Source organism: Heptranchias perlo, chromosome 28 (genome assembly GCF_035084215.1).
Source record: "Heptranchias perlo isolate sHepPer1 chromosome 28, sHepPer1.hap1, whole genome shotgun sequence".
In the NCBI taxonomy this organism is placed as follows: domain Eukaryota; kingdom Metazoa; phylum Chordata; class Chondrichthyes; order Hexanchiformes; family Hexanchidae; genus Heptranchias; species Heptranchias perlo.
The window spans coordinates 39,282,803-39,298,245 of record NC_090352.1 but is presented as its reverse complement, the minus strand read 5'-3'; the positions used below and the strand labels follow the sequence as shown (position 1 = coordinate 39,298,245).

At 51.7% G+C, this 15,443-nt stretch overlaps 1 protein-coding gene across 1 annotated transcript in view; it reads right to left on the bottom strand.

Moving 5' to 3' along the window:
- The window catches only part of lrrc75a (leucine rich repeat containing 75A), a 57,846-nt gene that overhangs the window by 17,632 nt on the left and 24,771 nt on the right, over window positions 1–15,443 (bottom strand). Inside the window, exon 3 of the mRNA XM_068008565.1 lies at window positions 10,507–10,619. Within this exon, the coding sequence (XP_067864666.1) occupies window positions 10,507–10,619 (113 nt within the window). The remainder of the gene's footprint in view (window positions 1–10,506; window positions 10,620–15,443) is intronic.

The window sequence follows — 15,443 nt, the reverse complement described above, 5'->3', positions numbered from 1 at the left end:
GGGGAGGGAGCGAGGGGAGACGGGGGGAGGGAGCGAGGGGAGACGGGGGGAGGGAGCGAGGGGAGACGGGGGGAGGGAGCGAGGGGAGACGGGGGGAGCGAGCGAGGGGAGACGGGGGGGGAGAGGAGAGACCGGGGAGGGAGATGCAGGGGGGAGGGGGGAGATGGGGGGGAGAGAGGGGAGACGGTGGGGGGGAGAGAGGGGAGACGGTGGGGGGGAGAGAGGGGAGACGGTGGGGGGGAGAGAGGGGAGACGGTGGGGGGGAGAGAGGGGAGACGGTGGGGGGGAGAGAGGGGAGACGGTGGGGGGGAGAGAGGGGAGACGGTGGGGGGGAGAGAGGGGAGACGGTGGGGGGGGGATAGAGGGGAGACGGGGGGGGGATAGAGGGGAGACCGGAGGGAGCAGAGACCGGGGTGGGGGGAGCCGACCCTTGTTTCTTCTCCACGTTGCCCGGCTCCCACTACTTCCAGTTACCAGTAACAAGATCTCCATGGCAACTTTGAATAAACCATCCAAATCCCAGTGGAACAGGGGCCCCCGATATTAATGAAATGGAAATTAAAGCAGCAACTCGGACGGAAATTCAATCCAATCAGCCAGCGAGCCAGTTCCCATGGCAACAAGAGTGCCGTTCCTATCTCTCGTGTATAATGGCCTATCTCTGAGGTTCCTCCCTTTGTCACCACTGAAACTACAGAAATTGTGCGAAATGAGAGCTTCTCAGACCTCAAAACCCAACTCTTTACGTTGCTGAGTCTCGTGCCCATTCCTGCCCACTGCATCAGCCTTACACACTCCACACACACCAGCGCCCTTTTTATCTTTTGCCCATCACCTTAACTCTGTGTCCTCTGGTTACCGACCCTCCCGCCAGTGGAAATAGTCTCTCCTTATTTACTCTATCAAAACCCCTCAGAATTTTGAACACCTCGATCAAATCTCCTCTTAACCTTCTCTGCTCTAAGGAGAACAATCCCAGCTTCTCCAGTCTCTCCACATAACCGAGAGTCCCTCTTGACCTGATAGAGGTCTTTAAAATTGTGAAGGGGTTTGATAGGGTAGACGTGGAGGAGATGTTTCCACTTGTGGGGGAGACCAGAACTAGGGGTCATAAATATAAGATAGTCACTAATAAATCCAATAGGGAATTCAGGAGAAACTTCTTTACCCAGAGAGTGGTGAGAACGTGGAACTTGTTACCACAAGGAGTAATTGAGGCGAAGGGGAAGCTAGATAAACACGAGGGAGGGAGGGAGGGAGGGAGGGAGGGAGGGAGGGAGGGAGGGAGGGAGGGAGGGAGGGAGGGAGGGAGGGAGGGAGGGAGGGAGGGAGGGAGGGAGGGAGGGAGGGAGGGAGGGAGGGAGGGAGGGAGGGAGGGAGGGACGCTCGTTGCAGTGTCAGCTGTGGCTCAGTGGCTAGCAGACTCACCTCTGAGGCAGAAGGTTGTGGGTTCAAGTCCCACTCCAGAGACTTGAGTACAAAATCCAGGCTGACACTCCAGTGAAATGCTGCACTGTCCCCATCCTACAGCAGAGCCTGGTATCCAAGCATCTCGGATTTCCCTGCCATTGGGCCAAGACTTTGCTCCGCTGGGACCGTGTGGTGGTTGGTGTGCAATGACCACCCCACGTTAAAAGAATCCACGCACAGGCATCATCCTCAACCCTGAGGGACTGCCAGAGAGAGGGAGGGAGGAGGCTCGTGTGGAACGTAAACGTGTTGGGCCGAATGGCCTGTTTCTGTGCTGTAAATGCAATGTAATTCTGGTAAATCTCCTCTGCACCCTTGCCAACCAGCAGTGAAATGGGATTCACAGGTTGGAATGGGGAGTGTGTCTGAGCCAGTCTCCAGTCTCATCAGCAGGATAGAAATTCAGTTTCACAACTGGCTGTGAGTCATCCCTTTCACACTTCATTATTTTTTAAAAATATCTCTCCTCTTCATGTTAGACATCAGACCCCTCAGGTCTGCTCATTAACCCATGCCGGCCGCCTCTGTCTGGCATCTTGAAAATCCTCTGCAATGATTTCTTCGTATTGGTAAATTATACAATTTTAAAGGGGGTGCAGGGACACAAATCTTTGAAAGTAGAAGAACAGGTTGAGAAGACTGTTAAAAAAGCACATTTGATCCTGGGCTTTATTAACAGAGGCACAGAGTACAAAAGCAAGGAAGGTCCGCTAAACATTTATAAATCACTGGTTAGGCCCCAGCTGGAGTATTGTGTCCAATTCTGGGCACCACAGTTTAGGAAGGATGTCAAGGCCTTGGAGAGGGTGCAGAAGAGATTTACTAGAATGGTACCAGGGATGAGGGGCTTCAGTTATTTGGGGAGACTGGAGAAGCTGGGATTGTTCTCCTTAGAGCAGAGAAGGTTAAGGGGAGATTTGATAGAAATGTTCAAAATCATGAACTGTTTTGATAGAGTAAATAAGGAGAAACTGTTTCCACTGGCAGAAGGGTCAGTAGCCAGAGGACACAGATTTAAAGTAATTCACAAAAGATGGGAGATGAGGACGCAGCGAGTTGTTCTGATCTGGAATGCGCTGCCTGAAAGGGCGGTGGAAGCAGATTCAATAATAACTTTCAAAAGGGAATTGGATAAATACTTGAAAGGGGGAAAATTGCAGGGCTACGGGGAAAGAGCAGGGAGTGGGACTAATCAGATAGCTCTTTCAAAGAGCTGCCACAGGCAAGATGGGCCGAATGGCCTCCTTAAGAGTCATAGAGTCATAGAGTCATACAGCACGGATAGAGGCCCTTCGGCCCATCGTGTCCGCGCCGGCCATCAGCCCTGTCTACTCTAATCCCATATTCCAGCATTTGGTCCGTAGCCTTGTATGCTATGGCATTTCAAGTGCTCATCCAAATGCTTCTTGAATGTTGTGAGGGTTCCTGCCTCCACAACCCTTTCAGACAGTGAGTTCCAGACTCCAACCACCCTCTGGGTGAAAAAGTTCTTTCTCAAATCCCCTCTAAACCTCCCGCCTTTTACCTTGAATCTATGTCCCCTTGTTGTAGAACCCTCAACGAAGGGAAAGAGCTCCTTAGTATCCATCCTATCTGTGCCCCTCATAATTTTGTACACCTCAATCATGTCCCCCCTCAGCCTCCTCTGCTCCAAGGAAAACAAACCCAATCTTCCCAGTCTCTCTTCATAGCTGAAGCGCTCCAGCCCTGGTAACATCCTGGTGAATCTCCTCTGCACCCTCTCCAAAGCGATCACATCCTTCCTGTAGTGTGGCGACCAGAACTGCACACAGTACTCCAGCTGTGGCCTAACCAGTGTTTTATACAGCTCCATCATAACCTCCTTGCTCTTATATTCTATGCCTCGGCTAATAAAGGCAAGTATCCCATATGCCTTCTTTACCACCTTATCTACCTGTTCCGCCGCCTTCAGGGATCTGTGAACTTGCACACCAAGATCCCTCTGACCCTCTGTCTTGCCTAGGGTCCTCCCATTCATTGTGTATTCCCTTGCCTTGTTAGTCCCTCCAAAGTGCATCACCTCGCACTTTTCCGGGTTAAATTCCATTTGCCACTGTTCCGCCCATCTGACCAACCCATCTATATCGTCCTGCAGACTGAGGCTATCCTCCTCGCTATTTACCACCCTACCAATCTTTGTATCATCAGCGAACTTACTGATCATACCTTTTACATTCATATCCAAGTCATTAATGTAGACCACAAACAGCAAGGGACCCAGCACCGATCCCTGTGGTACCCCACTGGCCACAGGCTTCCAGTCACAAAAACTTTTTTTTAAAATTCTCATCCTTGTGTTTAAATACCTTTTGTGGCTTGCCTCTCCCTATCTCTCTAACCTCCTTCAGTGTCACAACCAGCCCCTCCCTCTCTTCCCCAACCACCCCCCCCAAAAGAACACTCTATTCCTCTGCTGCTGGCCTCTTGTGCAACCCCTCCCTTTACCCCACCATTGGCAGCCGTGCACTGTGTGATTCTATGATTCTATTAGTTTTGTGTTAGCACTAACTTTGGCTCAGAGTATTCAAGGGCCCCTCCCCCGGTACCTCACAGACTCCGCGAGGGGTCGACCGGCCAGTACAGAAGGGGGTTTCATTCCCCTTTTCTTGCTGGGGGCACCAGGGAAATCGAACCAGGGCTCTCATTTCTGAGCGGTGGATTTTCCAAACATGAGCTCCACAGTCGGAGCCTCACCCACCGGGAGCGAGCATTGGGAGATTGGGGCTCGCTCCCCATCTACTAAAATGAATGGACAGTAAATCCTGGGGGAAGCACTCGCGAGTTCCTGACAGGATCCCGGTGGGCAAGGCTGTCCCTTAAATAGCAGCCCCCACTATCGGGCTTTCCCTTCTCAATCGCAGAGAGTGACAAATCCATCACATCTGCACCTTGTTTCAGTCTCTTTGTTTGAACACTTTTGTTCTAGAGGGATAGAATTGAAAGGCAGGGAAGTTATGTTAAACTTGTACAGAACCTCGGTTAGACTTGGAGTATTGTGCTCACTGCTGGTCTCCATATTACAAAAAGGATGTAGAGGCACTGGAGAGGGTGCAAAAAAGATTTACAAGATTGATACCAGAACTGAGAGGTTATAGCTATCAGATTGAACAGGCTGGGGCTCTTTTCTCTCGAAAAGAGAAGGCTGAGGGGTGACCTGATAGAGGTCTTTAAGATTATGAAAGGGTTTGATAGGGTAGACGTAGAGAAGATGTTTCCACTTGTGGGGGAGACCAGAACTAGAGGTCAGAAATATAAGATAGTCACTAATAAATCCAATAGGGAATTCAGGAGAAACTTCTTTACTCAGAGAGTGGTGAGAATGTGGAACTCACTCCCACAAGGAGTAGTTGAGGTGAATAGTGTAGATACATTTAAGGGGAAGCTGGATAAACACATGAGGGAGAAAGGAATAGAAGGATATGGTGATAGGGTGAGATGAAGTAGGGAGGGAGGAGGCTCATGTGGAGAATAAACACCAGTACAGACCAGTGGGGCCGAATGGCCTGTTTCTGTGCCGTACTTTCTTTGTAATTCTAGGCAATAATTTCTCCTGGAATCCTGGGTAAGGTTATTCATCCTGTGGTAAGATATTAAAGAGTAAAATTTATGAGGACAAGTCGCATAACCTTGTCTTGTATTCCATTGAGTTTAGAAGGTTGAGAGGTCATCTGATCCAGGTCTTTAAAATGATAAAGGGGTTTGATAGGGTCGATACCGAGAAATTATTTCCTCTGGTGGGGGAATCCAGAACAAGGGGGCACAGATCAGCCATGATCTAACTGAATGGCGGAACAGACTCGAGGGGCTGAATGGCCTCCTCCTGCTCCTATGTGGGAAAGAGGACTGGATCTAAGGGAAGTTTCTCTCACAATTTAACATATTTTAAGTGCGGGAGGGATACATTTGCACATCAAGGACTATGGGCAACACAAGGGTGAACAACTGGGCTGAGACTGCCCAAACTGCCCAGGGACGGAGCAGACCCAAATCCGACCAGTCTGGGCTGGATCTGAACCCAGGTCCCCAGATGTAAAACATTGTGATTGTGTGCCCCGTCCCCCCGCCGAGGGGGAAGAAGCAAAGAGTTACTTTCTGCTTTCACCTGAATCCATTGTAAATGTTTTGATCATTATGAAAGGACTGGGGGAAGCAAGAGGCCTTCAGCACTAAAACTGCATTAACTGTGGAGTTAATTCTTCGGGGCTGCCTTGTTCTGGTTACACTGAGTATTCGGGGCTGCCTTGTTCTGGTTACACTGAGTATTCGGGGCTGCCTTGTTCTGGTTACACTGAGTATTCGGGGCTGCCTTGTTCTGGTTACACTGAGTATTCGAGGCTGCCTTGTTCTGGTTACACTGAGTATTCGGGGCTGCCTTGTTCTGGTTACACTGAGTATTCGAGGCTGCCTTGTTCTGGTTACACTGAGTATTCGGGGCTGCCTTGTTCTGGTTACACTGAGTATTCGGGGCTGCCTTGTTCTGGTTACACTGAGTATTCGGGGCTGCCTTGTTCTGGTTACACTGAGTATTCGGGGCTGCCTTGTTCTGGTTACACTGAGTATTCGGGGCTGCCTTGTTCTGGTTACACTGAGTATTCGGGGCTGCCTTGTTCTGGTTACACTGAGTATTCGAGGCTGCCTTGTTCTGGTTACACTGAGTATTCGAGGCTGCCTTGTTCTGGTTACACTGAGTATTCGGGGCTGCCTTGTTCTGGTTACACTGAGTATTCGGGGCTGCCTTGTTCTGGTTACACTGAGTATTCGGGGCTGCCTTGTTCTGGTTACACTGAGTATTCGGGGCTGCCTTGTTCTGGTTACACTGAGTATTCGGGGCTGCCTTGTTCTGGTTACACTGAGTATTCGGGGCTGCCTTGTTCTGGTTACACTGAGTGATGCACGGCCGCCAGCAAACAACGCAGTGCCGGTAATGAGCAGTGTTCTGAGCAGGCTTTTAATCATCCATCTCCACTCCTGGCAATCCAATTCCGTGTAAAATTTGCCTTCCTTCCAGGAAAGTGTCTCTTCGATTTCTCCAAAACATATTTAAGATATCTCAGCGGAGCTGACAGCTCATATCTGTTCTTTTTAAAATATCATTCTCGGGTGTGGGCATCTTGAGAAGGTGGTGGTGAGCCGCCTTCTTGAACCGCTGCAGTCCGTGTGGTGAAGGTTCTCCCACAGTGCTGTTAGGAAGGGAGTTCCAGGATTTTGACTCAGCGACGATGAAGGAACGGCGATATATTTCCAAGTCGGGATGGTGTGTGACTTGGAGGGGAACGTGCAGGTGGTGTTGTTCCCATGTGCCTGTTGCCCTTGTCCTTCCAGGTGGTGGAGGTTGTGGGATTGGGAGGTGCTATCGATGAAGCCTTGGCGAGTTGCTGCAGAGCCTCCTGTCGATAGTACACACTGCAGCCACGGTGCGCCGTTGCTGGAGGGAGTGAATATCTCGAGTCCAGTGTCAGATCGAGGGAACTGCTCTGTCCTGGATGGTGTTGAATTTCTTGAGGGTTGTCACAACTGCACCAATCCAGGCGAGTGGGGCCAGAGACCCATCACCGCGCTGAACCAGAGACCCATCACCGCGCTGAACCAGAGACCCATCACCGCGCTGAACCAGAGACCCATCACCGCGCTGAACCAGGGACCCATCACCGCGCTGAACCAGGGACCCATCACCGCGCTGAACCAGGGACCCATCACCGCGCTGAACCAGGGACCCATCACCGCGCTGAACCAGGGACCCATCACCGTGCTGAACCAGAGACCCATCACCGCGCTGAACCAGAGACCCATCACCGCGCTGAACCAGAGACCCATCACCGTGCTGAACCAGAGACCCAACACCGCGCTGAACCAGAGACCCATCACCGCGCTGAACCAGAGACCCAACACCGCGCCAGAGACCCATCACCGCGCTGAACCAGAGACCCATCACCGCGCCAGAGACCCAACACCGCGCTGAACCAGAGACCCATCACCGCGCCAGAGACCCATCACCGTGCTGAACCAGAGACCCATCACCGCGCCAGAGACCCATCACCGCGCTGAACCAGAGACCCATCACCGCGCCAGAGACCCATCACCGCGCTGAACCAGAGACCCATCACCGCGCCAGAGACCCAACACCGCGCTGAACCAGAGACCCAACACCGCGCTGAACCAGAGACCCATCACCGCGCCAGAGACCCAACACCGCACTGAACCAGAGACCCATCACCGCACTGAACCAGAGACCCAACACCGCGCTGAACCAGAGACCCATCACCGCGCTGAACCAGAGACCCATCACCGCGCTGAACCAGAGACCCATCACCGCGCTGAACCAGAGACCCAACACCGCGCTGAACCAGAGACCCGTCACCGCACTGAACCAGAGACCCGTCACCGCGCTGAACCAGAGACCCGTCACCGTGCTGAACCAGAGACCCGTCACCGTGCTGAACCAGAGACCCATCACCGCGCTGAACCAGAGACCCATCACCGCGCTGAACCAGAGACCCATCACCGCGCTGAACCAGAGACCCATCACCGCGCTGAACCAGAGACCCAACACCGCGCTGAACCAGGGACCCATCACCGCGCTGAACCAGGGACCCATCACCGCGCTGAACCAGGGACCCATCACCGCGCTGAACCAGAGACCCAACACCGCGCTGAACCAGAGACCCAACACCGCGCTGAACCAGAGACCCATCACCGCGCCAGAGACCCATCACCGCGCTGAACCAGAGACCCATCACCGCGCTGAACCAGAGACCCAACACCGCGCTGAACCAGAGACCCAACACCGCGCTGAACCAGAGACCCATCACCGCGCCAGAGACCCATCACCGCGCTGAACCAGAGACCCAACACCGCGCTGAACCAGAGACCCATCACCGCGCTGAACCAGAGACCCATCACCGCGCTGAACCAGAGACCCATCACCGCGCTGAACCAGAGACCCATCACCGCGCTGAACCAGAGACCCATCACCGCGCCAGAGACCCATCACCGCGCTGAACCAGAGACCCATCACCGCGCCAGAGACCCATCACCGCACTGAACCAGAGACCCATCACCGCACTGAACCAGAGACCCATCACCGCGCTGAACCAGAGACCCATCACCGCGCCAGAGACCCAACACCGCACTGAACCAGAGACCCATCACCGCGCTGAACCAGAGACCCAACACCGCGCTGAACCAGAGACCCATCACCGCGCTGAACCAGAGACCCATCACCGTGCTGAACCAGAGACCCATCACCGTGCTGAACCAGAGACCCATCACCGCGCTGAACCAGAGACCCATCACCGCGCTGAACCAGAGACCCGTCACCGTGCTGAACCAGAGACCCGTCACCGTGCTGAACCAGAGACCCATCACCGCGCTGAACCAGAGACCCATCACCGCGCTGAACCAGAGACCCATCACCGCGCTGAACCAGAGACCCATCACCGCGCTGAACCAGAGACCCATCACCGCGCTGAACCAGAGACCCATCACCGTGCTGAACCAGAGACCCATCACCGTGCTGAACCAGAGACCCATCACCGCGCTGAACCAGAGACCCATCACCGCGCTGAACCAGAGACCCATCACCGCGCTGAACCAGAGACCCATCACCGCGCTGAACCAGAGACCCATCACCGCGCTGAACCAGAGACCCATCACCGCGCTGAACCAGAGACCCATCACCGTGCTGAACCAGAGACCCATCACCGTGCTGAACCAGAGACCCATCACCGCGCTGAACCAGAGACCCAACACCGCGCTGAACCAGAGACCCATCACCGCGCTGAACCAGAGACCCAACACCGCGCTGAACCAGGGACCCATCACCGTGCTGAACCAGGGACCCAATATTTTTTAAAATGTTAAGTTCACCACAGTGCTCCACTCGTCAAGTCAGCAGAAACCTTCAGGATCGGTGCCCAGAATGTTTCTAACGTGAGTCACCCACTGACAGCAAATCTCAGTCAGGAGACAGCCTGGTCCCGGCCCAGGATCTGCTCTGACTCATTTCACCATTGGGCACAGTGCTGCTAAAGGAGATTTGTCTGCAGGAACCCTTAATCCCTCGGCATTAATCAGCCCGAGAAAATCTCCCACTTTAAACAAACAGAACAAGCAGGGAAAGAAAGATTCACATTTATAAAACAACTACTCACATCTCAAGAACATCACACAGTGCATCACATCCAATGAATGACTTTGAACTCTTATTATGTAGGCAAATGTGGCAACCATTTTGTACACAGCATGATCCAACAAATAGCAATGAAACGGATGACAAATTCGTCAAGTTTTTGCCATATTGATTCAATAAAGATGTTTGCTTTGACTTCCTTATTAAAAATGGGTATTACATTGGTCACTCCCCTGTTCCCTCACACACTTATGCTGAGGGTGGGGCGTAACGGAGAGAGTGGGTGGGTGGGTTTGAGGGATCGGGGAGAAGGTGGGTAGGTGGGGTTGAGGGATATGGGGAGAAGGTGGGTAGGTGGGATTGAGGAGAAGGTGAGTAGGTGGGATTGAGGGATTGGGGAGATGGTGAGGAGGTGGGGTTGAGGGATATGGGGAGAAGGTGGGTAGGTGGGGTCGGGTGATGCAGGGAGAAGGTGGGTAGGTGGGATTGAGGAGAAGGTGAGTAGGTGGGATTGAGGGATTGGGGAGATGGTGAGGAGGTGGGGTTGAGGGATATGGGGAGAAGGTGGGTAGGTGGGGTCGGGTGATGCAGGGAGAAGGTGGGTAGGTGGGGTCGGGTGATGCGGGGAGAAGGTGGGTAGGTGGGATTGAGGAGAAGGTGAGTAGGTGGGATTGAGGGATTGGGGAGATGGTGAGGAGGTGGGGTCGGGTGATGCGGGGAGAAGGTGGGTAGGTGGGGTCGGGTGATGCAGGGAGAAGGTGGGTAGGTGGGGTCGGGTGATGCAGGGAGAAGGTGGGTAGGTGGGATTGAGGGATTGGGGAGAAGGTGGGTAGGTGGGGTCGGGTGATGCAGGGAGAAGGTGGGTGGGACGGATTGGGGGGACCTACCAGGCATGGGGCTTCCTTTTCATGAGGCCTGGACGTCTCCACTGCGAGTGTGGGCTGAGGTGATACGTCAGCTGCCTGCAAACCTTCTCCATGCCTCTGACCGAGTCTCCGTCCTGAAAACAATCACACGGTCCAATAGTCAACAAGGGAGCAGCTTAACTACTGTCAACGTAGAGTCTGTGGAACTGTTGGGACGGGACTGGGAGCATCCTGCGGGATGGAAGGGCATTGGCTGTTCAGTGTCTCAGAGGACGGGCAGGAATCGTAACTGAAAGGATCTAGACTTTATTCTCCTTGGGGGGGGAGCTGATAAAACTGATTAGTTGCTGTGCCAAAGGAGGAGAGCTGTGGAATTTACCAGAGTGATAGAAAGAAAGACTTGCACATCTATAGCGATTTTCACAACCTCAGGATGGCCCAAAGAGCTTTACAGCTAACGAAGTACTTTTTGAAGTGTAGTCACTGTTGTAATGTAGGAAATGCAGCAGCCAATTTGTGCACAGCAAGATCCCAGAAACAGTCATGAGATAAATGACCAGATAATCTGTTTTATGTTGATTGAGGGATAAATATCGGCCAGGACACCAGGGAGAACTCCCCTGCTCTTCTTCAAAATAGTGGCCACGGGATCTTTTACATCCACCCGAGAGGGCCGATGGGGCCTCGGTTTAACATCTCATCCGAAAGACGGCACCTCCGACAGTGCAGCACTCCCTCAGTACTGGCACTGAAGTGTCAGCCTAGATTACGTGTTCAAGTCTCTGGAGTGGGACTTGAACCCAGGGCCTTCTGACTCAGAGGTGAGAGTGCTGCCCAGCTGACCGGGGCTTAAAGGGTTAAATTACGAGGACATAAACTTGGCTTGTATTCCCTCGAGTTTAGAAGATTAAGGGGTGATCTAATTGAGGTGTTTAAAATTATAAAAAGATTTGATAGGGTAGATAGAGAGAAACTATTTCCTCTGGTGGGGGGAGTCCAGAACAAGGGGGCAGAACCTTAAAATTAGAGCCAGGCCGTTCAGGGGTGATGTCAGGAAGCACTTCTTCACACAAAGGGGAGTGGGAATCTGGAACTCTCTCCCCCAGAAAGCTGTGGATGCTGGGGGTCAATTGGAGCTTTCAAAACTGAGATCGACAGAGTTTTGTTGGGTATCGAGGGATACGGAGCAAAGGAGGGTGAAAGGAGTTAGGTCACAGATCAGCCGTGGTCTGATTGAATGGCAGAACAGGCTCGAGGGGCTGAATGGCCTCCTCCTGCTCCTATGTTCCAAACAAGTTAATGAGAGAACATTTATCTTTCATGTCCTTGGGACATCCCAAAATCCTTCACATCCGATAAATTACTTTTGAAACGTTTTTTAGGCAAACACAGAGGTCAATTTGGACAGGAAGATCCCACAAACAGCAGAGAGACAAATGAACTGGTTTTGGTGATGTTTAGTTGAAGGTGGAACGTTGGCCCAGGACACCGGGTGAACCCCCTGCTCTTCTTCGAAGAATACGTCCACCTCACCTAACCGGTTAACATCTCATCCCAAAGACGTCACCCACTGAGGCCAAACTAGGACCTGTTCAAACAGAACATTCTCCCACTCCTGGAACTCCTGATTGGAAGTGTTAATTCATTCATTCATTATTATTCTCAATGGAATTTATTCAGAGGGGAAAAATCGGCCAGAGTTCCTGCTCCCAGCGACTCCAGCTGGCTCAGATGTGATTCCCTCCACAGTCGAATATCCGTTGTCTAGCCTCAGGCACCAAGAGTGAGCGCTTGGGTCAGGATACCAGGGGGCACGTGAGAGACTGTGCCCACCCCTGGCACAATGCTTGAGGGAAGGCCAGGGCTGAACAAGGAAGTGGAAAGTTGGAGAGCAGAGTGGCCCTTCATTAATCAGGAAGAGGAGATTAGCAGCGATCGGTGAGATGGATGGCGAATAAGAAGATCATCTCATCAATAATGGAGTGGGGACAACCTTTATATAAATAGTCGGTAAAAACTGCCAGGTGTGAGGCCTACATCTTGTCCTATAAAGAAGGGACGTTAACTCTTGCAAGGACCTTGTTGCCATGACACAGTTACTGATGATAAGAAATCTCGATGGATATGACCTTTGGTTTGATGTGAGGGAAAGCACCTTAAAGGGTTATGAATCTACAGTCGCTGTGTACTATTATCTACAGTACAAAGCGAGCGGGCAAGGGAGGGAGAGAGAGAGAGAGAGAGAGAGATCTATCCAACCACCAGCTGGGAATAACACCAGGGAATTGTTGAAAGATTTCAAAACCTCATCAGTTTCACAGCTCAGAACTTTCTCACCATTCCTGCTGTCAAAGTTAGGGGCTCTCTCACAATCAGTCCAGTCTCTGATATACGCTGCGGTCATTTATATTAAAAAGTTCTGGAGGCACTGGAGAAGGTGCAAAAAAGATTTACCAGGATGATACCAGAACTGAGAGGTTAAAACAACCATGAAAGACTGAACAGGCTGGGGCTTTTTTCTCCAGAAAAGAGAAGACCGAGGGGTGACCTGATAGAGGTCTTTAAGATAATAGAAGGTTTTGATAGAGTAGACATAGAGAAAATGTTTCCACTCGTGGGGAAATCAAAACTAGAGGTCATAAATATAAAATAGTCACCAATGAATCCAATCGGGAATTCAGGAGAAACTTCTTTACCCAGAGAGTGGTGAGAATGTGGAACTCACTCCCACAAGGAGTAGTTGAGGTGAATAGTGTAGATACATTTAAGGGGAAGCTGGATAAACACATGAGGGAGAAAGGAATAGAAGGATATGCTGATAGGGTGAGATGAAGTAGGGAGGGAGGAGGCTCGTGTGGAGCATAAACACCAGGCATGGACCAGTGGGGCCGAATGGCCTGTTTCTGTGCTGTAAATTCTGTGTAAAGTTTGAGCACAGTGTTATTCTGTGACTGGGTTTTAATCATTAGCCGTGGCTCAGTGGGTAGCACTCCTGCTTCTGAGTCAGAAGGTTCATGGGTTCAAACCTCACTCCAAAGCCCATAATCCAGGCTGACACTCGTGGTGCCAGCACTGAGGGAGCGCTGCACTGTCGGAGGGTCAGTACTGAGGGAGCGCTGCACTGTCGGAGGGTCAGTACTGAGGGAGCACTGCACTGTCGGAGGGGCAGTACTGAGGGAGCACTGCACTGTCGGAGGGGCAGTACTGAGGGAGCACCGCACTGTCGGAGGGGCAGTACTGAGGGAGCGCCGCACTTTCGGAGGGTCAGTGCTGAGGGAGCGCCGCACTGTCGGAGGGTCAGTACTGAGGGAGCGCTGCACTGTCGGAGGGGCAGTGCTGAGGGAGCGCTGCACTGTCGGAGGTGCCCTCTGTCGGATGAGATGTTAAACCATTGTTCCTTCCCACCCTCTCAGGTGGACGAAAAAGATCCCAAAGCCACTATTTCGAAAAAGAGCAGGGGAGATCTCTCCAATGTCCGAAGCCAATATTTTATCCCTCAGCTGGGTTCAAGGTTAAAAAAAAAACCCAGATTAACTGGTTATTCACCTCATTTGCTGTTTGTGGGATCTTGCTGTGCGCAAGTTGGCTGCTGCGTTTGCCCAAGTAACGATAGTGACTGCATTTCAGAGGCATTTGGTGAGTGTGCAGCGTTTTGAGAGGTGTTAATAAAGTCCAAGAACTGTCCAGGTCTCTGTTTTAACCTGACCAAGTGAGGATGCAGTGGGAGACCAGACTCCCAGTCTCCTTGGGCTACAGGACGTCCTGTCTCCTCCTCACCCGCCCTGCCCTTTCCCAGACAGTATTGAGAAGCCTGTACTGTGGGAGGACAGTGTAGTTTATAGAATCTTACAGAACAGGAGGAGGCCATTCAGCCCATCGTGCCTGTGCCGACCCTTTGAAAGAGCTATCCAATTCGGCCCATTCCCCTGCTCTTTCCCCATAGTCCTGCAAATTTTTTCCCTTCAAGTATTTATCCAATTCCCTTTTCTAAGTAGCCATTGAATCTGCTTCCACCGCCCTTTCAGGCAGCGCATTCCAGATCATAACAACTCACCGCGTAAAAAAAATTCTCCTCATCCTCTGGTTAGGAACATAGGAACAGGAGGAGGCCATTCAGCCCCTCGAGCCTGTTCCGCCATTCAATGAGATCATGGCTGATCTGTGATCTAACTCCATATACCCGCCTTAGCCCCATATCCCTTAATATCTTTGGTTAACACAAATCTATCAATCTCAGATTTAAAATTAACAAATCAGCTAGCATCAACTGCCTTTTGCGGAAGATTTTTCCAAACTTCTGCCACCCTTTGTGTGCAGAAGTGTTTCCTAACTTCACTCCTGAAAGTCCAGGCTCTAATTTTTAGGCTATGTCCTCGCGTCCTAGACTCCCCAACCAGCGGAAATAGTTTCTCTCTATCTACCCTATCAGTTCCCCTTAATAACTTGAAAACTTCGATCAAATCACCCCTTAATCTTCTAAATTCCAGGGAATACAACCCTAGTCTGTGTAATCTCTCCTCGTAATTTAACCTTTGGAGTCCAGGTATCATTCTAGTAAATCTACGCTGCACTCCCTCCAAGGCCAATATATCCTTCCGAAGGTGCGGTGCCCAGAACTGAACACAGTACTCCAGGTGCGGTCTAACCAGGGCTCTGGTGACCGACCCTCCTGTCAGTGGAAACAGTTTCTCCCTGTTTACTTCATCAAAACCCTTCATAATTGTGAACACATCTATTAAATCTCCCCTTAACCCGAAGGAGAATGATCCCAGCTTCTCCAGTCTCCCCACATTACTAAAGTCCCTCAGCTCTGGGAGACCTGAAGATATAAAACCACTGGCAACGCAAGCTTCAATCACGTGGAATCGGGTGTAAATTAAACAGAGCAGATTCCCGTTGCTCTGGTCAGTAACTCAGGGATCACACCCATCCCATCACAGTGACATGATGGCATCAGC